General features: G+C 40.2%; 2 protein-coding genes across 3 annotated transcripts; both read left to right on the plus strand.

Moving 5' to 3' along the window:
- The first annotated feature begins 1 nt into the window (after nt 1).
- rskrb (ribosomal protein S6 kinase related b) lies at nt 2-9056 on the plus strand. The gene is made up of 13 exons (XM_042499879.2): nt 2-314; nt 2538-2828; nt 2980-3063; nt 3460-3528; nt 4186-4255; nt 5128-5235; nt 5502-5542; nt 6167-6194; nt 6478-6567; nt 6728-6816; nt 7084-7194; nt 7329-7442; nt 7548-9056. The coding sequence occupies exons 1-13, from the start codon at nt 285-287 to the stop codon at nt 7782-7784; spliced, it is 1362 nt and encodes a 453-aa protein (XP_042355813.1). The 5' UTR covers nt 2-284; the 3' UTR covers nt 7785-9056.
- A 1588-nt stretch (nt 9057-10644) lies between these two features.
- aldocb (aldolase, fructose-bisphosphate C, b) lies at nt 10645-22446 on the plus strand. 2 transcript variants are annotated; one of them, XM_042498950.2, is made up of 9 exons: nt 10645-10799; nt 16898-17014; nt 18024-18235; nt 18763-18817; nt 18918-19078; nt 19224-19307; nt 19485-19659; nt 20634-20833; nt 21318-22446. In XM_042498950.2, exons 2-9 carry the CDS (start codon nt 16903-16905, stop codon nt 21408-21410), a joined length of 1092 nt encoding a protein of 363 aa, XP_042354884.1. In that variant the 5' UTR covers nt 10645-10799; nt 16898-16902; the 3' UTR covers nt 21411-22446. The 2 variants fall into 2 exon arrangements, with proteins under 2 accessions (XP_042354884.1, XP_087944413.1); XM_088088287.1 differs by lacking the exon at nt 10645-10799 and adding an exon at nt 12061-12189.
- The last annotated feature ends 1355 nt before the right edge of the window (nt 22447-23801 follow it).

Below are 23801 nucleotides of genomic sequence, written 5' to 3' on the forward strand. Positions count from 1 at the left end.
TGGTGGAGCTCAAGATGTGGGCGGATTTGCGCTGACGTTGCCCATACTCGGGATTAACTTGTTTTTATGTCGCCATATCTATCACATTTTGCACCGAGATAGCCTGATCAGCTGCAGCTTATTGATAAAGAGTATAAGTGGGCGTCTTAAATCCTTAATTTAGTGTCTGCGTTGTGCGTAAAACTGTTGATAGGCCACGATGGAGGCACGCGGGACGATGTGAGGTGTCTGGATGAGGCGCAGACGTCGCACTGAGTTTGCAGTGCTGATGTCCTGTCACACTGATGGGGGCCGACGGCAGTAAAAACAGGAAGGTGAGCTGAATGAAATTCCTGCTTGCAAAGGTGTGACGCATGTAGTGGGGGTTCCCTGTTTCCATGGTGATGATTTGGTTCCCGAAATCCCCGAGCAGTGACGGCTTCAGTCTTTTTGAATGTGTTCTAACATGTTTTTTTCCCAGTATACTAAACTAACGTGTAGGCAGAATTCGTTATTAATAATGCATTAGTAATTTATATTGATGTTAAACCTTAAACGAGCTTTTGTGTCCTTAAAAAAGTGCTTATAATTTTTACGCTTTTACTTTGAAGGCGAAATCTTATCGTTTCCGGTATTGGTATCTGAAATCTATTGGCAATTGAACCCTTTTGAACACACACTATCCAAGTTAAATCCTAACATTGCCCAGTCTCTTGACAGACGTCAGGCGGATGTCGCACTGATGGCAGTTATTCTGCTGATTGATGCGACTCTTCATTTGGCTGTGATGATAATAACATCCTGCATGGCTGATTACACACATCTTGCACCACAGAGCATCAGATCTGTTGTGCAGCCCAGAGGGAGAGAGAGATGGGGGGAGAAGGGTTGAGTGACTGCAGATTGGATGTGGAGCAAGTGTTTTTTCCCCTCATAATCAGAAAATAGAGCAGGAATGGCTAAGTGAAACTAATCTGTAGGTCACTGCAGCTCCACTGATGCATTTTAGGGAGGTTGTACAAGGTTACAAATCGAAGTTAGGCTGATCATTTTGCAATCGACAATAATACGGTGGGAAATCTTTTGTAGAGGGAAGAGACTGCAATTTCTGCCCCCACAGCTGCCTCTATATTAGGTCTGTCATTAAGTCCGCAGCCACAGGCAAGTCTGAGACGTGAACGGACTCAGCAAGTCGATGAGAAATTATATACAATAATAACCATACACTTTAGTCACAATACAATATTGTTGTGACTTGAAACATTTTGTAATATGCTGAGCATTGCAATATCATGTTGCAATTAATAACCTTTGTCCAACTATACATTTTGTCTCTAAATCTTTTTTTTTTAATCTAACAAATTAAATTTTTAAATATACCCTGAAGTTTTTCCACTTCAATCATTTTCATTGCAGCAAATTGTATCTAGTGGAATGAAAAACAAATTGAATTTGTTAATCTAGCAAAGTTTAAATTGTGTTTGCAATATCAATGATTTATAACATTAGGAAAAACAATACTTGACTTCTGTGTACTGATACAATATTGATGCACAGAATATTGCGATGCTATGGTGTATCGAGTTTGTCCCCCATCCCTAGAAAGTGTATTTATCATATGCAAAATACCTATATATGTCTCAGTGGAGCTGCAGAGTTGGAAACACATGGTTTAACAACAGCAGAGGAGATGTGTTTGCACTGAGCAGCTCTTCAGCGTATGAAGCAATGCTTAGGCAACTCTCCCTGGATAAATAATGAATAAAACTCATTTTTAAAAGGCCTCTCTTTGTCCTGCATATCTCATAGCAGCACTGTTTGCTCATGAGTTTCTGGGCTATGAACTCCTAAAAGGTCAGGTAAAAGAAGAAAGTTGCTTTTCATGGTGCACGTCTGCCTTGATAAATTTTGATTGCGTAAAACAGCCTCAACACTTTGTCCAGTGCACAGTGCCTGGAGTTGCATGCATAAAAGCTGATGAAGCCCTTTAAAGGAATACTTCACCCACAAAATAATCATTTGTATATAAGTTACTCACCCCATGTTACGTTGAAAAAATCTTTGTTTTTTTTCCCCATAATGAATGAAGAATCCAAAAACACCAAAATCATATTGAAACAACTGTTTAAAAACTCACAAAACATGTGCAGTATAATCCAATTCTCATTTACCCAATCATTTGCCCAGAACCTCTTAAAAATGCATCTTTGCTAAAAAACACTTTTGCACACAAGTAGAGCGCCTGGACAAGGGCATGCGTTTGAATGCCAATACAGAAGTGAGGCTTTTTGGTTGTCTTTCTTTTGCTTTGTCTTGTTTTGTTTTTAAGAGAGAAACATAAGTGTTCATCAGGATATCAAGGTAAGATGGTGTGAGTGATATACATATAATCATTTTGTCAGTATTCTGTAAAGGTATAAGTAGGAAATTTGCATAAAAAGGTTTTTTTCAAATGTCTTCCCAGAAAGTTTAAGTACTGACATGATGCATTTTGTAGCCCTCTGCTAACCTACACCATTATGCTTCTTGGTGCATCCCTCTCCCCGTCTCCCCACCAGAGGCCCGCTGAAGGCCAGGAGGATGAGGACTTCTCATCTGGATGGCGTGGCTTCCTCTCCAGCATGGGTCTGTCCATCCCTGCAAGCCTCTGTCGCCTGGCCCCACCTGCCCTGCGTCTGGGCCAGCGCCGAATGCTCCAAGGCAAGGCCCCTGACATCCCAGAGCACGTCCTGAGGTTGGCGGGAGTCGGCCCGGGAAAGCTGAGAGCAGAGTGGAGCCTGCCGGGGTTCATTACCATGTTCCTGCCCGAATTCCCCCACAGAGCTGTGCCTGGGCACGAACACTTTCAGGTAGACCTCAACTCCAACATAAACTCTACAGTAACATATCAGGGCTTTATATGATTAGATAATGCATTACTTAGGGTGCTTTTACTTTTTCACTTTGCCCGCCTGATGTTTTCACTTAATTGCTCTCTGTAACTGTTTTTTGTTCCGTCAGGTGTTGAGTTACATCGCCAAAGGTTCGTTTGGACCCATTCTAAAAGTGAAGGATAAGAGCAAACAGAAAACATACGCCGTCAAAGTAAGTCTTCTGCCTCAACTTCACATTTTAAATATGTTTATTTGACTGTTCCAAGCCATGAATGATCAGCCAGTTTTTTTAATTCAGGAAAACTGAACTGACAAGTCGAGAGTCAGATAGTTGAAAGCAAGAAATTTATAATGTTATATGCAAGCAAACATTTTTAAAGTCCATCATGTCCTTAAAATGTACAAAAAAATTCATGTTAATATTCAAAATTACACCCAAGTCAGAAATTATTGTAAATATAGTCACAAAGGCTTTTAACAACTACACATGAATAAGATTCTTGTCATAAAGTTGTGAAATAATTGTGGAAAATTGAATTTGAGTATGTCATAATCTTTGCATTCCCATGTAGTGTTATTTCATCCCAGTGTTTTTGTCATCCAACAGGTCATACCTAAATCAGAGATCCTGAGACTGGGGGTGTTGGAGCAGTCAAAAGAAGAAGTTATTGTCCAGGTGGGTTTTGAGAACAGGTCTTGAGAACAAGTTTTTAGACTGTTATATGTTGGTTATTGTATAGAGCGTGGATCATGTATACTGGTGATGATTGATGAATTTGGTGAATTTACCATTTCCAAAGCCTCTCATTTTGCATAGTGAGGGAAACCTTACTTAACAGTGTTAACAGTGTAAGCAAACTAAGGATCAAAATAGCTGTTTCTCTAAGCTGAAAAGCAATAAAATGTTATGTCCAACCTATCACACAAGGGAATGAACATAAAATATCACTGTATGCAGATGATGTATTGTTATACATTGCTGATTTATTAAGTGTAACAACATATTCCAACAGAATAAATTAAGTATGTGTAAAACTTATACTGTGAATGGATATGTTGATACGATGTGGGAGACACTGTAAGCTCATGGGTCTAAGGAGGTGATAAACCTTTTAGGCATTGTTATTTTAGGTATTTTTTTATATTTTTATTTATCTGCAATGACTAATTTAGAATAGTTTAGTCTCTGAATTTCACCAGCTTGGCCTGTAATTGTTAGTGAAGCAATATCTCCGAAATTAGTTAGATGCAGTAAAGAGAACAGTACAGACTTTACTTTGATCAGGGGCCAAAACTGAGATTTTTCAGGCTGATCTTGGACCTTTGCCCGCAGCGTCAGGTTCACCACCCATTTGTCCATGACCTCCAGGACTGCTGGCAGACTCAGCGCCACCTCTACATTAGTGAGTCAGCCAGAGACTAGTGACCCAACCCAGAACCACAATCCAAAAACCCCTTACTCCACCTTCTCACCTCAACCCTGGTTGTCATGTCCAGAATCACCCACCATCCCCAACCCAACACCTAGAACACAATGAGCAAAAGACGAAGTGATTTCGTATTAAGTTTTATTATTCTGGTCGTTTTTCCTGGACACTTTGACCCCTACGACCCACCACTGCCTGTGCATCCAGTATCTGCTTTGCCCCCTTTCCTCCAGAGTATTTGCCCTTTTTCCCAAATCAGGCACTGACTCAGAAAGTGTGACCCAGTTTGTTTGCTACCCCACCCCCTGTGAAAGGAGAGCAAAGTTAGCCCGGGGACCAGATGTTGGACGCTGCTGCAGCTCAGCAAGAGCACGTGTCACATTCGAAAGAGAGGACGCCCATGCTTGCTGAAACAGTGAATCATCACTGAATCATTACTCTATAAATGTCAATATGGGGCTTTTTTGGAGCAAATCAAGACTATATAAATCCATTGTCCTGTATTATGGAGGGCGGCCCCTTGAAGCGAGATTACTCTATCGCTAAGAAGAAAGGGATGATCTATTATTCCAGACACATGCCTATTTACTTCTGCACCCCAACCCACTTTTTAATCTTTGTTTTTCAAACCTGGGTGCTTGGAGGACGGGCTAAAAACAGACTATAGTAAATCTCCTTTATTTGGGTCTTAGAAGAAGATTGTTTTTACACTGTCCGCACTTCCAGATCACACTCCTCTCTCCTAATACCTTTCACCAGTGTGTGTTCCACATCCCGCCAACCTTCACCCCCCCTCATACCTCATGTTGATGACAGAGCTGTGTCTTAATACTCTCTCTACTCCACAGTGTGTGACTACTGCAGCACTGGAGACCTGTACACCTACTGGCAGATGATTGGTCAGTTTACAGAGGACACAGTGCGAGTGTTTGCGGCAGAGTTGGGATGTGCGCTCGGTAAGTGTTAAAACCCCTCACATTTGTCCTCAGACATCAGACACCCTAATTAGGTCAGAGGTGACTACAGGAAAGTTGTCATAGCCAACAGTATTTAATTGAGAGTAATTATAAAAGGAGGACTCATTAAAAGAGATTAACTCTCAAAGGATTTTCCACAGCAACAAAGCAGTGCCATGGGCGTGAAATATGCCAGTATGATTTTAGACATTTTAGATCTCTGGTTAAGTTTTAGATTTTTGTTCTTCAAAGCTGTTTTTTCGCAGGCTTTCTGCACGACTTTGGGATCATCCACAGAGACGTGAAGGTGAGAGAGGGAGACCATTTATTGTGATTACTGGTAAAAAATAAAATAAAATAAAAATGCAAACACATGTATTTCTTTTTTAAGAAAATTTTATTTTGTTTTTATTAAAATGTCTAACCTTGTGTGTAAAATAATAATTATTAGTCATTTAATAATGACGATAAAATAGAGTATCAGGGCCATGTTTAAAAATAAAATTCTGAGATTTTAAAAATAAAGTCATTATATTACAAGAATGAAGTCATAATTTCAGGGGGAAAAAATGTAATTTTCTGAGAATGAAGCTGTAATTTAATACAGAAAAAAACGTACACATTTGTTGCTCTTTATACTTTGTCACCTGATTGATCAAGTAATATGGCTTTTTGTCTCATAAAATAACAACTTTATGTTTGTAATATTAACACTTATTTCCTTGAAATACTGTGACTTTATTCTTATTAAGCTGTGGCTTTATTCTCATAATGTTACTATTTTTTTTCCTCAGAAGTGTTTCTTCCTTATGCTATGCACAAGGCTCTGTCAAAATCTGTCAAAAAATTGTTCTTTTTAACATAATTAATCTAGTACATGGTGAAAATGGCTTGGCGTCTAATTCAATCTTTTTGGCGGTGGTGTTTGCAGATGGAGAACATCCTGCTGACAGACAATGGTGAGTAAAAACCAGCAGAGAGCAGCATAGCTCCGGTGTGCAGGAGAATCTTCCAGGGATCATCCTGACTGCACAGCTGTCAGTCAATACATATTAATGCAAACTGAACATCTGCTGGCACTGAGAGAGAACAGCCTCTGCATCCAATTACAGTCACTAATGAGATCAGATTATGATGGGAAGATGTAGATATTTTGCATCAAAAGTAACATAACTGCATCAGCAGCAGGAAAAATCTCATGTCACTTGCTCATAATGATGTAGAGAAAATGGTCTTTTCTAGGACACCTCCGCTTAGCTGACTTTGGTTTGTCCCGCCGCCTGGAGAGAGGAGGACGAGCTTTTACCATCTGTGGAACCATCCAATATATGGGTGAGAAATATTCTGCCACAACCACGCATATAAATCTGCAGAGCAGAGATCACATTCTGTGCATCATTACGATCTAATATACCATGGGGGTGAATATATGAATGCACAAAGATATACGTAGTACATCCTGTGCTGTGAGCATGCTCTGTCTGCTCTGCAGCCCCAGAGGTGCTGAGTGGCGGACCCTACAATCACGCAGCTGATTGGTGGTCACTGGGAATTCTGCTCTTCTCATTGGTTACTGGGAAGGTGAGGTGTTGTTGCCGTTGTCTCAGCATGTCCTGCATGATGAGCAGATATTACTCACATTCATTCAGTCAGTGACGTAGACATTGTAGGAAAAAAAAGGTATTTTTACAGTCAGTAATCTAAATTTAAAGGACACAGAGTGCTATAGTGTTTTCATTCTAGTCATTAGAAGACTTATGTTTTGTCATGTAAAAGCCTAAAATCTGTCCCTCTGAAAATTTAAAAAACCTGAATAATGTGTCTTCATGTTCCTGAATCTCTCCTCAGTTCCCCATGCCTCCAGAACAAGACCACTGCAGTATGCTGAGGAAAGTGAGGAGTTTCCCCTACGAAATGCCCCTCAGCCTCACCTCCCCACTGGCCTTGCTAATAACGGAGGTGAGGACACAAAGTGTGATCAAATTGCCACAAAATCTGCACTTCAGACTATTTGACTACATGCACCAGTATCTAACTGCTCAGTTTGGCTTCTCTGATGTCACATCATGACCTGCACACGTTTCTCTGTGCAGCTTTTGTGTAAGACTCCCTCCCGTCGCCTGAGGACCCTGGATCGTTTCAAACGTCAAACCTTCTTCCGTGGAACAACTTTTGACCTCGCCCTCCTGCAACGCCAGCCTGTGGAGGTGACCGATGAACATCTGGATGCAGCCAACATGAGTAAGACTGTTAGAAAAAAAAATTCAAAAAAACATGAAATGTCATTTTTTTTCCCCTCATCACTTGTCCAGGTGATTCTGGAGCTGAGAGAGAGACCAGACCGAGCTGCCAAAGCTCGACGAGGCCTCACTTTGTCTCTGCAGCCTCTCAAAGGCTTCGACTATGACTCGTTCCTCAGCCCTCCAGCCACGCCGGACACACAGCTGGAAGCCGGCACACAAACCTACACAGCTGCACCGCTCCCTGGCCCGGCTCTCCAACTGCAGCCTTCTCAGGGAAAAGGCCCACGCAGAGAAGTGTTTGTGTGACAGACTTTGTGTTTACAGTATGGATACTAACACACTAAAGTAAAGGCCTACATGTATGTACTTCTGCACAATTATTCACCCTTACACACAGGTGTGGTGCGCCTTGTAAAATGTCTTATTCAGTAAAAGCCAATATGGCTTGTTATGATTCATTCTGACCTGTTAGTTTAGGAAGGAATGATTCGTTTGAGTAACATTTGAAAACACTTCCCAATTTGTTGGCGAGTTTTATGTTGGGGTTTTTTGTGATTTACTGAACATTATTTTTTTGCTTTTTTTTTACTTGTTTGCCTTTTTCCAATGAGCACCTTTTCAAGTCTATTGTATTTGCTCAACAGTTGTGCAAGAAAGATTGCGCTATTGTCCATCGATTTCTAGTTTACAAGTGACTGCTTATGGCCTCCCTGTTATCAAATTCAGCCCACATGGAAAAGTCATGCACAGAATTTCTTTACTTTTTTCCCCTTTTTTTTTACAGCACTTATATGTAGTTAAATAGAAATTCCTCCAAAACTCCTCAACAGAGTACATGTATTTCTGCACTTCTACCTTTTAATGTTGCATTATTTTAAAACGTTTTGGCAGAAGTTCACGAAAGAAACCCCATGCCTCATTTTCAGTGTTTATGCTGTGAACTTTATTTTAAAACCTGTTCTGTACCTTTTATTAATGCTGCAAATTTTCCCTGACTTGACCTTTACTGCCTAAATTCTGTAGCGGCAGAAACATCTCTCCTCCTGTACTATTCAAAGTCATGCAATTATCATAACATCAGATAAAGATGTGTTCGCCTTCGACATCTGCTTTAGTTTGAATCATTTCTAACCTGCGACTCAGGGGAGCACTCGCTGGTTTTCCCAGGTCAGCCTTGATTTTGACTCCAAGATGGCCACCGGCTGTACAGATCTGAGCTGGGACTACAAGGGTTGAATGAACACCAGTATTGTTTACCTCCAGTTTTCATTCTGATCGATACATAGCTTTTTCTATTGTCTAAGGCTGCCGCAACCCGAGCCAGTAATCACACCCTCATGCACTTACCTGATCATTGGATTATGATTTTGTAAAGTTGCCCTGATGTGTACCCAGAATGCCTCACACTTGTGATCCTAAGCTTGCTTTTTTGTCACCAAAATGCTTATTTATAAATTCCTCTTTATAAAGTTTATATGACTATTTTGGATGCTATTTGATGTTATATGTCATGTTACAATGTATTTTTGTAATTGCCATGTAGCACAGATAGAAAATTAAACTCCTCCTGGACAGCAACCTGCTGATTTGGATGTTTTGTCTGAGTAAGACAGCTTGAAGACAGCGGGACATTGCTTCACTGTTCATATCAGTTACACCACATTGTTTTTGGAGAAACATTGTGTGCCTGTTTGGTTGAGAAATGACATTTATACAGTATCCAGCAGAGGACATTTACTTAAGTGTGCACTTACTTTACTACATTTCTGAGACAAGTATTGTCCTTTTTACTTTAGCTATATTTATTTGACAGCTTTAGTTACTAGTTGATTATTTAGAATCAATATATAAAATATGATGCCTTGTTTCACAGTGCATTAAAATATCCAGCAGTATACTGTTGTTAAAATGAGCTTTAATTCAACCAGCTTGAACATTAAAATGCGTCTTAAATGTTAATGCATCAGTAATACAATATAATTTATAAATGATCCCATGCTCATGCACATTATGGTATTGCTACTTTTTTCAAGTAAAGCATCTGAAAACTTCTTCCACCACTAAAGTATTTTATGTACAATTCTCTGAGAGCTACAATAGTTATATTTCAGTAGACCAAGTCTGCCACAAAAAAAAAAAGAAATTGCAGTCTGTTACATCAACCTACAGACTACTATTTTATCATTTTAAATGTAACAGAAGTTTGGAGGGAGGCCATGGGTTGAACAGTCGACATTGCACCGTAATACTGTAAATAAAGAGTTGAAATAAAGAATATAATAGTAAAAGAAAGTGCCTTTTTTTCTGAGATTAAAAATACAATCTTCAACCAGTATTTTTTAACTTTTTACTTTCTGTAATCAAAGGGTGCAAGTCATTTTTTCCACAGAGTATAAAGGGTTGACAGTGCTGTAAAAGGCCATTAATAAGGAGGATTTTCTGAATGGGGAAACTTCAATTAAACTTGCAGCCATTAAGATAATCATGAGGTGGATATCACTACACAAAGAACAGCAATATCAAACCCCAGTATTACTTTAGATGGCCCCTTTACCCCCTAAAAGACTTAATACATGCAGTCCAAAAATGTAGTCGACCAGTATTGAATCCCATTCCTTTAGACAAGAGCACAGGGTTGTATTTGCATTTCTGTTCAAAAACCGAATCTGATTCCAACAAAAATCTCTACATGTCAGAGAACTGGTAGCAGTAGGCTATGCTGAGTTTTCTAATCGTGTAGCCACACCTTATTTCCATCTCTTTTTCTAACATGGGCTGCAACTGCATATTGAGTTTTTATTCATCAGATACCCTTTATACAAATATCTCATAATCCATTTTACCATCATAAACATCTATAAGTAGGATATCTGGGTTTTTTTTAAATATATATATCTGGATTGAGACCTTCGATTTCTTTTTAGAGGAGAAAAAAAGACAAACCTGTTGTACCCATAAAAATCTAAAAAAAACTTCAAAACTATTAGTTTTGGGGCTACTTAATTTGATTTTAACACTACATGATCATGATCAATCATCTGTTTTCTCAAAATTAAGCTTTAAATTGAGATTAAAAAAAAAAAAAAAGCTTCATATTTAAAACTTTTCACATCTTGTCCTGTTTCCTACAAAGATGCAGAATCATGCTGCAATCGCACGGAGCTGTGATGCTGTCCTGCGCATGCGCGGATGAGAGCCCCGCCCCCGGCTCGAGCGTTTTGTAAAGGGTCACGTTGCGCTGCAGCAGTGAAACAGGAGACCTCTCCGCATCCTCCGCACCCTGCTCACCTGCTCTCTCTGTGCCCAGACACCCATCTGCAGGTAAGAAACGACTCTTACTCAATCAATACTACAGCTTCACAAACCGTTCACCTGCTATTAATAACAGAAAGATGAAAATACGATGATGATGATGATGCTGCTCTAAAGCTAACTGTATCTTCCTAGCTAGTTAGCCGTAAATTAGCAGCACCGTTTGTACTTGTTGCTCCTCTATCGTCGTCTCCTTCGACATTAAGACATTAAAGTACTCCCTTTTTTAGGATTTTTTTTTTTTTTAAATGCAAAGTCGCATATTTTAGCCCACAGTCGAAATACGCAACAGGAAGTGCGTAAAAAATGATGACCTTCAAAGGATGAAAGTGGTCAGAAAAGACCTTGTTGCGTCTGCTTTCTGTTTCAGTCAACACATCCTGTGATTTTACGCGTTAAATCGTGTAAATGTGTGTAAATGTCGGTGATGAATCATAGAGGCAGCAGTGTCAGTGCCTGTGAGTGTGTATCTGTCCCTGAGCACGTAGACCACCTCTGATGTGATGGGAGGCGGGGCAGGAGGAGTACACCGTTACTACACCATACTACTGTATACTACTGTACTGGGAACTAAATGTTTAAAAGAAAATGTATCAATTTATCAGTACAGTTATTCCTCATCTCTTAAGCATAACACTAGAACATCACGTATTTTGATTCAGTTCTCACAAACGTGAATATGTGCTGGATTTCATGGTCTTGTGTAACTGAGTATATTTGAGTTTTGGACTGTTATTCAGACAAAACAAGCAATTTCAATATGGGCTCTGAGATAATATGAGGGCTGTATTTAAATATCTATTGATATTTAATTAATATTATTTACTAGAAACAGTGAAATGTTCTTTTTTAAAAAAAAAAAAAAAGGCTGTAATGATCAATACATTTACATAATAATCTCATTGATTAATCAATTTATCGTTTCAGCTCTAGAATATAGAGCAACCATGGAGGTTCATACATGAATTTAGGCTGTTTGTACAGTCAGGCTGAATGCAAATCTCATAATATAGAGAATATAACATATATTATGATTTAGTTTAATGTGTAATGAACAGATTTCACTGTAACCACGCTTTTACCGCTATCATTTCTTTAACCTTAAACTCTGTGTGCACTGGCAACCCCAAAATCTATCCAGATCACTAAGATTTTTAAAAAAAAAAGAGTTCAGTTTATCTGTGTCTGAAAGGGAAATGTCACCTAGTGCAATCTTCACATTTTCACCAGTGTCTCTCTGAACTGCAATGCACGCAGCCTTGACGTCTGCCATAGGCTCTTGTGTCAGAGAGCTGCATGGGAAACAGTGCTCCCGCTAGCTCTGCTGGATCAAGGCCTGTGGATAGAAACAGCCCAAACACAGGAGCGTGCATCAACGCCAAGGCCAGCAGCCCGTCTGGTAACAAGACACAGCAGCCCAAGCAGGCTTTTTACCTTTGAGTAGTGCTGCCCCGCAGGAGCCGTTTCATCCCTTTAAAGCTAACGCAGCTTGCAATGTAGAGAAAAAAAAACAAGGTGGGTACACCTCCAGATGGTGATAATGATACAGACAAAGCAATGTCACCTAGAAACAAGAAATATAACATATTTTCTCTTCTATCCTCTCCTCGCTCGCATGCTTATTATAATATTAACTACCAATAAATGTTACAGATCTCTGCCTACAGTCCTATAAAAATTAGGCAATATAAAATGCACGCTTCAAAATCTGTAGAAGTTAAATGCTTGCAGCAATGCTTCAGAAAGACCTGTTGCTGCATGGTTGCTTTAGAAGTAGATTCTGGATTGATTTTGATATTTATGTTTGTGGTCCCTAACTGCATCCTGGATCGGTAAGTGAGTCTGTGCAGCATCAGTTTTACAGAGGATTGATTTATTATTGTAGCATGATCTAATAATCAACCTGTCCTTTTTAAGGTAAGAGCTTAAAATAGGTTGAAGCACCACATGTATGATGACTGGGTTGAAATACATTCTGATTAAACTTGAATTAAGTAGTTGTATCAACATGTAAAACGGTAAATGTGAATTTTACTGTCATCTTTTTTACCTGTAATGCTGGTCTGAGGTGTTTTTGCTGTGCACTGCATTTGACTGATGTTTATTGATGATACTATTAAACATTTAGCAATGGTTAGTTTGGAGTAGTTCTGCATGACGCCACAGTAGGGAGTTGGCTGTTGCATCTTGATGTCGCAGTGCAGAAGTGGTGTTGAGGCCGACCACTGTGCAACAGGCTGGACTGAAAATCACGGACACGATGTAGGGACAACTAACCAATAATATGTCAGCTTAATAACCAGCTGTCTCTCCATTTGCCCCTTACACATTTCTCAAATTTCCTCCTGTTAGGACTGCCTAATTTTAACAGAAATTATTCCGAAATATATTTTTGTGCCCATTTTAAAAACATACCGCCTGTCACGGTGAAGTGCTTTTTAAAAGCTTCAGATGTCAAATCATGCAGTGATGTCCTTCATCAGAAGATAACTGATGATGCACACGGTGCAGCTCTGTCTGGAGGATCAACCCTGTCACCAGTGATAGTGCGTGATGAAGGCACCAGAAGCTTGCTACTTCAGATCATGTCAGAGTGACATTTTTGCAGCAGGGTGCATTTTTGCGGATAAGGAAGATGATGTGTAAAACAAGCATTTATATGTTTGTGCTGCTGCAGTGCCCTTGAGCAAACAGAAACATACATTCCTCTGTTATCTCAAGAGATTAAGAGGCTACCAGAAAATAATGTATTTTTTAGTTCTATCATATATCACATTAGACAAATACTACAGCAGTTGGTGCATGAAGATTTATAACCATAGGTTGTATATAAATATAGAAGGCATGACAGCTTCACTAAAGTGAAGCCAAAACATCTCGATCACCCCTTGGTGCCTGGCTGCAGTGTACGTCATAAGCCCCACCCCCTCTGTGTTAGCAGATGGGACATGGGCCAAATTAAAAAAATCAAAGTACACACCAAATAAATTTCCCCCAAAGATGGTTTCTGTCGTTTTAGGTATTTCTTCACGCTGCTGTACGTTCAGGCGTTCGTTTCTCTGATAGGTTTGGTTTTAATTACTCGTTGGTGCTGTTAAAAGGGGGTGTGACGTCATGATTGATAGCTATGATTGATACTGCAGCTCCATCTCCCGATACGGGCTCTTGCTCCAAATGACGTCACCAGCGTTAGATGACAGCAGCCATATCCGGGATATTTTGGCTCAATTTTTTGGTGAAGTGGAGACGAGTCGTCCATCTCTATATTCAGTCTATGGTTTGAACGGTCACCTCACTCATGAAATATGTGGCTTTTGCTGCAGCACCACTGCTTGATTTCCCCCTGAAGCTTGATTTGCCATGTAATATATTTCATCAAAATATAATAATGTCCTCTGACATTAGTGGAGGCGTTGTTTATTTCAGGAGAGGTGGGGCGGCTCCACTATAAAACACTGCAGGGGACACGGACTTATGTCTAAACTAATCACCGTCACTCATCCAGCAGTGCCAGGTGCAGTCCATCTGTTAGTAGATGTTGGTATTACATCGATATATCTTTACAGTTAGCGTTGCTCTATTTTGTAACTAAATGGCGAAATTGTTTCACTGTTGGAGCTTGGAGTGGTTAATTTCTAGTTCTCAGGGCATACAGGATTTAAAATGCCTCAAACTATTTTTTTTAAAGTTTCTCTGAAGCAGTGATGCCTCTCTTTGTAGACCACTTAAGGATATTAAGTGTAGTGCAGAATACTTAATTATTCAGCCAGTCAATCAGTCACTGGTTTTAGAGAGATTACTTTTTGTTTCATTAATGGATAAAACTCCTCACTCTTCACTTATATGATCTTGTAAATTATTCGTTTTCTTTATTTTAGTTTGTTCCATTCTCAGTGCTTGTGCCTGCTGCAGGTGATTAGACTTGAGTTTACAGGACACACTGAAGCTTTGTGTTGTTCCCACAAAATAAACCGGTCTTTGACTCTGAGAGCACAGGCTGACAACAAAGCCTGGCATTCACAGTTGATGCTTTACATAGCCGAGATATTTTTGGTTCATAATGTCTCCCACAGCATCACTTTTTGGATATTTATTAATCGGACTGATTTGTCTGCCAATTGACCGAATGTGCAAAGAAACAGAAAGGTGTCTAAATAGGTACCACTACCTGCTCCAGGCTGATCATATATCAGAGGCAGGTCACATGCTCGTGGTAGGACATTGTTCCTCAAGGTCCTCTTTTGTGCCTTCGGGCGACGTAAAAGATGTGTGATCGGAAACAGTTCCAGGCGTCATTGTGACGCTCAGCTCCATATTTCCTATTGAAAAGAGGACATTTTTGTTTCAGACAGTTTCCTTTTAAAAGGTCACGCATTTGGTAACTTTCCTTTGTATTTAACAGAATGTTGCATAAAATGTATATTTCACGTCGCCCTCCAAAGTATTTTGCAATGTTTCTTCAGCAGAAAGCCAGCCGCAGTGCACGGTGAAAATGTTTTGTTGAGACACGCAGGTGCTTCACAAAAGATAGCGGGTATTTGCTGAGCATGAGTTTTGTCTGGCTAACAGTGGAGCAGGGCTGTGCGCGCATAAACAAACTGAAGCCCCACACTTCATGCCTTTGCCCTTGGGTTGGCCTTTATCAAGTGTAAATATCCTCTTTTATTCTCTGCAGAGATCTGCACGCACGTTGTGCTCTTTTGGACACACTGTTCCCCACAGGGGACGCATCGTCCCCTGCAGACCTGGCCTCTTTAATTTCACCTGCATGTAGAATTTAACTATGAGCAGTGACTTCTGTATTGTGGTATCTACACACTGTTTTTTTTAGAGAGGCCTGTGTGTGTGTGTGTGTGCTCTAAAGGTTGTTATCTCATAGCTTTAAGCTGAGGATTAACTCAAAGGATATAAGGAATGTCAGGCAGCGTCCTGCTGCAGCAAACCAGCCTCAGTTGGGAGTCCACTGGTCAGTTTAATGCTGAACTATGCCAACGCTCCTATTATTATAGGATGCCCCTCTTTCTGTCGTGATGAAACACTCTATCCTTGGTTGATATTTGTCACTGAAGAAGCAGCTTCCACCCATCAGCTGATCTATAGCTGATCCAATATCGCAGCACATGTTGTACTTGTGATGTTAAACAAAGCTATAACCAGTGACGTCATTTGTTGGGAGTGGCTTGGCACCCGGTGCAGTCGACCAGAGAGAGAAGTCACAGCCTGTTCCCTGGAGCAGCCTGCATTAGTGGGAGTGATGCGTTTTAGTGCTGTGTGAAAACGGGAATCTACAAATCTCACACGTGCTCATCTTGTATCCGTCCAGCAGCGTGCCTCAGTGAGCACGGCAGGAGGTTTGAAGGCAAAGAAATAAAATGCATTTATATGTGCGGTGCACAAAGAGAGATTTAATGTCATTAGGGGAACCAGGAAAAGGACGAGTGTTGCTGAGGAGAGCGAAACGAACCGTGCTGCATCCATTCCTGCGGCTATAATGAGGACTGGCAGCAGAGTGTATAGGAGCTGCGTTACATAATCGCTCCCTCTCTGTCTTCTGTACTTCGAATGGGGTGGGGAGGGGGTTATGTAACTGCTTATTTACGGCAGAGTGATGAAGGGAATAGAGAACAAAATAATCTGGTTTGAAGAGTGTGTGTGCATGTTCGCACATCGTGACAGTGCTGCTGCCGCTGCTGCTGCCACCAATATGTCCAGGCAACATATCAAAGAGAATTTTCTTCTTTGAATTAATAGTCATATCTAACTCCAGATGGTAAAAATATCAGCTGCTGTCTGTTTATACCTGGCTCTTATTTTCTTGCCGGAAGCTGGAAGTGCATCTTCTGCTCATATCTTATATCTATCATATCTTTATCACATCTTACACACATGCTGGGTCCTAGGATTGTGTAATTTGGGGTGCCATCTTGTAGGATTTTTGTCAGTTTCATCCATGCTCTTGCACTCACAGGGAAGAGCACAGTGCTGCAGAGAGGTAGCCATGTTGTGGACAATAGAGGGACAAATGAAAGAGGCCAGGACTGGGTAGTTTTCCAGGCCGACACACCATGAAACAATGTGACCTCCTCATGGCTTTTTCTCTCTTTCAGCCACCATGACTCACCAGTATCCCGCGCTGACTGCCGAGCAGAAGAAGGAGCTGCAGGACATCGCTCAGAGGATAGTTGCTCCAGGAAAGGGCATCCTCGCAGCTGATGAATCCACCGGTATGCGTGTGTGTGTGGGGGGTTGCAAAAGTATAACAATAAGATCATTTCTGTGAAGTTCCACATGCTAGGGAAACAACATGACCGAAATATAAGAATCACAAAATCATTCATACTGTTCTTCCACTGTTCATCAAGGCTCAGTCCTAATACATCCCTTGCCCCTAACACTTAGTTCCTACTCCTCCAGGGCAAAGTGTTAGTGCTACATGGCCCCAACCCTAACCCTTGTTTCAGTGCATTACGGTCCTCTTCTTAATAATATCCAGTTAATGTTACGGTGTTATTGCAGATTTGTGCATGACAATCGGATATTTTAACATATTTGCATGTCGAATCCCCCCTACTGTCGGTGCTCCTGACTAAGACGTTGGCAGAATATCTGAAGTTGGTCCCTGAGTGCTGCATGTGCCGCTCACTGCCCCGTAGAGGATGGGTTAAATACGGAGTATAAATTTTGCTCTACAATGTACATGTGACAATAAATAATTCTTTCTTTGTCTTCACTCGATGGCATATGATGCCTGGTGTAGGGCTGCATAATATGAAAAAATAAATTGCGTTTTACCTTTATCAAAACAAAAAACAAACAAAAAAACTGCAGCTCATGTGATTTGGATATTGCAAATGGCTATTTTTATAATATTTTGATTAATTTTGCAGCCCTTGTCAAGCAGTGAAGTTGCTGGATTTGTCAACTGCTCCTTTAATATCCGTCTTTCTCCTTCAGATAAATGGCAGATGTTATTGTGTTAGTACCATTATTGCAGCAGTTGCATCTGTAAATGCCACTGTTGTCAATGGCGATACTGATGATGCATCAGGGTCTTGAGGGTTGTCCCATTCCACAGGGGACAATTTCAGACCTCTTCCCCTTGTAACTCTGTTTCGAGGTGCGAAAGGGCACTCAAAACCAACGGGTAGCAGTAAAAATAGGTAATGGAATTGGGCCCAAATCTGTCTTAATTTGGGTCATAACTGAATACCTGTGTGTGTATGTTGTCTATAGGCAGCATGGCGAAGCGTTTGAACCCCATCGGGGTTGAGAACACAGAGGAGAACAGGCGTCGCTACCGCCAGCTGCTCTTCACAGCCGACCAGCGCATCGACAGCTGCATCGGAGGGGTCATCTTCTTCCATGAAACCCTCTACCAGAACACAGACGACGGCACTTCCTTCGCCAAGCTCATCAAAGACCGCGGGATTGTCGTCGGGATCAAGGTACCCCAAGCTCAATGTTGTATTCTACAACTTTAATCATATTTGAACCTCCAGCGTAGACAACCCTAGTCGGGAAATATTGGGCTTCATCTCAGTCTGCTAAAACTTGAGTCTGAGAAGCTCTGCCTTATTTGGTGGCTCTTTGCTTCGCCTCTGAATGTCCCCACAGCTACAGTGTTGATATGATACCAGAGCCAAGTATTTCAGGTCAGCATGCAGAGTCATCATTTGTTTGGTTGGTAAAACTAGAGAGGCTCCTACGTTGTGTATGAAAACACAGACTCGCTGTCAGCATGTTTAGACACACACAACCTGATCTCCTGTTATGGGTGGGTGTCTGAGGACAAACTGGGTGAAAGAGCATTTAGGAAGGTTGTGTGAAATTCAGTGAGATTTTGTATCAGGTGCTCTACATGTCATAGTAAACCAAGAATGCCACTTTGCGTAAGCATAAATTGCTGCACGTGAGTTAAATTTTAGTGTTATATCTCATATACGACAAAAAAAATCTGCTTACCTTTTTACAGGTGGACAAAGGTGTTGTGCCCCTCGCTGGAACAAATGGAGAGACCACCACTCAGGGTACGAGGCATTAGGAACGCACGCTCTCAAAGCCTCACAAACATCACAAAACCCCTGCTGTGTTTCTGATGGATGGTTCTGTGTATGTGTTGGAGTGCAGGTCTGGACGGGCTGTCGGAGCGCTGCGCACAGTACAAGAAGGACGGTGCAGACTTCGCCAAGTGGCGAAGCGTGCTGAAGATCAGCGACACCACGCCGTCTGAACTGGCCATCTTTGAGAATGCTAATGTTCTGGCCCGATATGCCAGCATCTGCCAGCAGGTTGGTGTGAGGGATTACTGAGGAAGTTTTTTTAATGAGGTTAAAGATGTTATTCCCAATCCCACAACTGCAAAAACAATGCACGGTGTATCTATAAAAAGAGTTTGAGTTATCCTTTAAACATACACTTTGTAATGTCTCCTAGAATGGTATTGTTCCTATTGTGGAGCCTGAGATCCTTCCTGATGGAGAACATGACCTGAAGCGTTGCCAGTACGTCACTGAGAAGGTAATTTCCTGATGACAATGTATATATATATATATATATAAATCTAAATATATAACATGGACCACTGTATATGCCCTGTATAGTTACAGGGTATACTTTTATATAGTATACTTTTTAATACACTTCAGCACTGCTCTCACAGTCTTAACATACATGTATCTCCCTGTGTGCTGTTAGGTCCTCGCCGCAGTCTACAAAGCCCTGTCAGACCACCACGTGTACCTGGAAGGGACACTGCTCAAACCCAACATGGTCACAGCCGGACACTCCTGCCCCAACAAGTACAGCAGCGAGGAAATTGCCATGGCAACCGTCACTGCCCTGCGTCGCACAGTGCCTCCTGCTGTCACAGGTGAGACTCAGATATGTATAAGAAACAAAATTTAATTTGGTGTAACCCACATGATTTGTGCGTATTGTACAAGGAATAAATACTCCCAAAATATTAACTGAAAACTACTATAATAATAATATCTAATAATCTAAAAATACACCTTCTGCCATAGTATCAATAACATATTGTGTAAATACTCAATTATACATTTCCATTATTTTAGAATAAGTATATATGTAAAGTAAAGTAAATATGTGCTGTATATCCTCATCCATTTATTGTTTGAAACAGTTCTGTAAAGGTTGTATTTTATGTTTGCCGGTAGAGAAAAAATCCCATTTGTGTATTTAATTGACCTAACCTTGTTAGCTTAGCATTTAATTAGAATTTATTAATTGGAGGTGTACCATGTAAATGTTGCCTCTGTTTTACATATAATAAGTGCCAAATTACGGTACAGTGCTTTCTTGAAAATTAAATTCAATTGTTGGGGATTTTAGGACCCATAAAGTAGAGAATTAACATGTAATGTATTGCAAGAGAATGTATTGTTATATATTGTCAGATTAATGTATTTGTCCCAGCATCAGATATTAAGATAGCCAGATCATTTTCATTTATAGAGTTTAAAGGCTTAAATCAGGGAAATCAACTTGCTTTCTCTGGGAGCCATTTTTGCAAAATGACTGAAAGTGAGGGTTCACTTAATAAAAAAAACATTAATAATATATATATATATATTAATCCTCCCCTGACACCACCTTTTTGTTTTTAGGTTTTTTGAATGCTTTTTCCACTTTGGCACTTAAATTACACTTAAAGTATAAAAAAATCCCATGCGATTTGTTTTTATTGCAAATTAGAAAAAGTGCTGGCAAGTCATTAGGTTTGACTCATGGGCTGTAAGTTGCGTTTCGCTGGCTTGAATGTCGTCTGAAATCATGTTTGAAAAGATAAATAATGTGTCATTATTCATTTCTGTTTTTTCTCAGGAGTGACATTCTTGTCAGGTGGCCAGTCTGAGGAAGAGGCCAGCATTAACCTCAACTCCATTAACACCTGCCCGCTCGCCAAGCCCTGGGCTCTGACTTTCTCCTATGGCCGCGCCCTGCAGGCCTCCGCCCTGAACGCCTGGAGAGGAGAACTGAGCAACGAGAAGGCCGCCACTGAGGAGTTCATCAAACGTGCTGAGGTCAGACAAACCTGTCAGACATCAGAGACATTCTCATAGAGCTAAACACATACACTGTAGATAAAGATGGATGTCCGAACAACCATGAGATGCTCCACTGAATGGGAGTGCAAGGATTGGCTGTCACAACTGTCAATCATGGCAGGAAAGCCCCTTTTTGTATAATTGAATATCTCATTAAAACCGAACTTATCATAAAAACAAACACTTGAACAAACAGGGTGATGAGAACTACCTTCAGTGTCAGAAACAATCTCTGGAAAAAATGTATTTGGTGTGTACTTTTACTTTTTTTGGTGAGTTTTTAGTTTGACCCATGTCCCATTCACTAACATGGAGGGGCGGGTTTTATGACCTATACTACAGACGGACACCAGGGGGCGATCAAGAATGATATGTTACACTATGAACTGTCATGTCGCCCACTTTTATAACTAAGTTCCTTCATGCTGTATAGTTTAATGTTTTTGTTTATTTTTTTCAGGCAAACGGACTGGCTGCACTCGGCAAGTACGAGTCCTCTGGAAGCGGTGCCGCTGCAGGACAATCCCTCTACGTGGCTAACCACGCCTACTAAACATCTACCACACTCAGCTGTGGCCTAGTTATAGTCTTATATCTGCTCTGCTATTCCCCCTCACTCCTCCATCAATCACAGGCCTGCGCTGTCTACTGTACTTTAGAGTTGTTCAGTTATTAAAATGACATGATTAGATATGTGTATTTAAAAATATAATGTGAAACTACTGTACTGAAGGGAACAGGCTTGTTTTAATTTTCTATTTAACCAAACAAATCAGACCTGCTTAACAATTATGACAATTTATGACTGATGTGGAATGCCAGAGTTAGGAAGCGAGAGGCTGCCGAATTTTAACAGTAGATCAAGATAATCAGTCAGTATTCAATTCACGCCTCTTCTTTACTGCTCCTATCTACCCCACAGGATATATCTTGAGCCGCTCCCAAGCAGGGAGGTGCGTGTGTCGGCGTTTTGCTTCTGTCAGAACAGTGTTGGCTCATTCGTAAAGCGTTAACTAACATCCTTCCTGACAGTGGGACCAACCGATTATTAGCATCAGCACATCCGTTAGGGGACAAACAGTGACGACTTTTCAGATTGAGTTGATTTTTCGGAGCGACTGTACAAATGTGCGTAGATCTTTCAGAAAGCCGTATCTCCAGCTGAGGTCATGAGACACTCTGTGATAAACCAGTACACACCAGGATTCATCCTAACAGCTCATCCTAACCTTTCTGTTCTCACGCTTCTAATCACCACTAATCAGAGAAACATCTTGTGTGTCTGTTCTCAGCATAACATTATCTTTAAATTACATACAGTAATTAATGTATTCAGTTGTGTGGAGGTGTCGATATTATGTGATGCTTGTGTGTCATTATTCCCCCCTCCTGATTCCCCCGGCCCGCCCCACAGGAAGAGGAGATGGTTTCTATTGATATAATGCGGACCAATATGTGGGACAAGCAGCGGGGGAAACAGTCACTGCTGTGTTGGAATACTGTGATGTTTGTGATGTCAATATTGTTCTTGAAGCACTCGGTGTGTCAAATAGTGGAGAAAAATAAACTAAAATAAACATTAAAAATTAGCAGCAATCTCTTTGTGTGGAATTATTGCTACCAATATTTGTCCCATTATTTTTTTTTTAATCTTTGGAAGAAATTTTAGTCTGTGTTCCTGTCACTTGAACTGTCATCCAAAAACATTCTCATATCACATTAAATAGTGTTGTAAGCAGTGCTCTCTGTCATGTCGTGTAATTCAGCCAATTTTACTTTGAATTAGTTAAATACAGTAGTAGAGGTGTATTATTAAGATCCTTTGCTCTCGTGAAAGTATCCAGGGTTCTCACGGGTCCTTAAAATCCTTGATATTTTGTGTATTTGAGGGAAACAAAATTTAACAGACATGGGTCATTTCTTGAATTTATATATTTTGTGGAAGAATACCTAAGTTATTTTAATATAGTCGGCCATCCCTGTAACCAGTGTTAGGAGGGTTACTTTTAAAATGTAATAGGTTACAGATTAATAGTTACTCTGTTAAAACTGTTATGTCCCTGTGTAACTATTTTATTCATAAAAGTAATGTAATTTATTGATTACTTCTCTAACAAATATCCTAAACTGGACATAAAAAGCTGAATCATGCCAAAATAAGGTATCCCTGCCCTGTGAAAAGATTCAAAGCAGCAGAGCTAATGTTACACTTCATATAAACTTTTTACTGAAAGGAATATATTTGCATGTATATATGCATATATACCATTTTTTTCTATTTAAATTGCATTTTTCCCCAAGTAACTGTAACTGAGTACAGTCACGTTTATCTAGTGATTTTATTACAATAAAACGAGTTACTCCCCAAAAGTGACTGTAACACAGCATAGCTGAAAAGTGCCCAAACATTTAAGGCACTCTTTGATTGTGTGCTTCTGAAGAGACTGCTACTTCTCATTAAAAAAATCTCACTTTTAAAATAATGATTAACCCTGATCCCTGTCTCAAAAAAATGCCATGTTAGGTCCTTGAATTTGAGGGAACTGAGCATGTAAATTTCTATAAAGGTCCTCAAAATGTGATAATTAAGGCAGCGAGGGAAGCCTGAGCATCAGCATCACATTGTGTAAACGCTGCCTTTAAAAGTTTACTTAAGTAAAAAATATTTAAGTATTATCAGCAACATTTACTTTGAGTATCAAAAGTGAAAGTAGGATTCTCATTCTGCAGAAAAAAATGTCAGTGTTACACTTTTAACTCCTTTATAAACAATTTGTTGAATCTACAGCATTGTGTCATATCCTATAAGATCATCCATGAGAAGCACAAATCTCAACTTTTGAGTTTATTTTGTTTCATCAGTAAGAGAATGTCCTCAACCTATAAAGGAACATTTAAACAATCAGTATTGGTTACACAAGACAGCTAAATCTTGCATCAGTGA

This window comes from Plectropomus leopardus, chromosome 15, assembly GCF_026936395.1.
Source record: "Plectropomus leopardus strain MGB_pleo_1.0 chromosome 15, ASM2693639v1, whole genome shotgun sequence".
NCBI lineage: Eukaryota > Metazoa > Chordata > Actinopteri > Perciformes > Serranidae > Plectropomus > Plectropomus leopardus.

Coding starts and splice junctions, on each gene's coding strand:
- aldocb (XM_088088287.1), top strand. CDS start 12,087: ATGGGAAACAGTGCTCCCGCTAGCTCTGCTGGATCAAGGCCTGTGGAT. Junction 19,079..19,223: donor ATGCCAGCATCTGCCAGCAG/GTTGGTGTGAGG, acceptor AATGTCTCCTAG/AATGGTATTGTTCCTATTGT. Junction 19,308..19,484: donor GCCAGTACGTCACTGAGAAG/GTAATTTCCTGA, acceptor GTGTGCTGTTAG/GTCCTCGCCGCAGTCTACAA.
- rskrb (XM_042499879.2), top strand. CDS start 285: ATGGGGGCCGACGGCAGTAAAAACAGGAAG. Junction 315..2,537: donor ACGGCAGTAAAAACAGGAAG/GTGAGCTGAATG, acceptor TCTCCCCACCAG/AGGCCCGCTGAAGGCCAGGA. Junction 6,568..6,727: donor TGGAACCATCCAATATATGG/GTGAGAAATATT, acceptor TCTGCTCTGCAG/CCCCAGAGGTGCTGAGTGGC.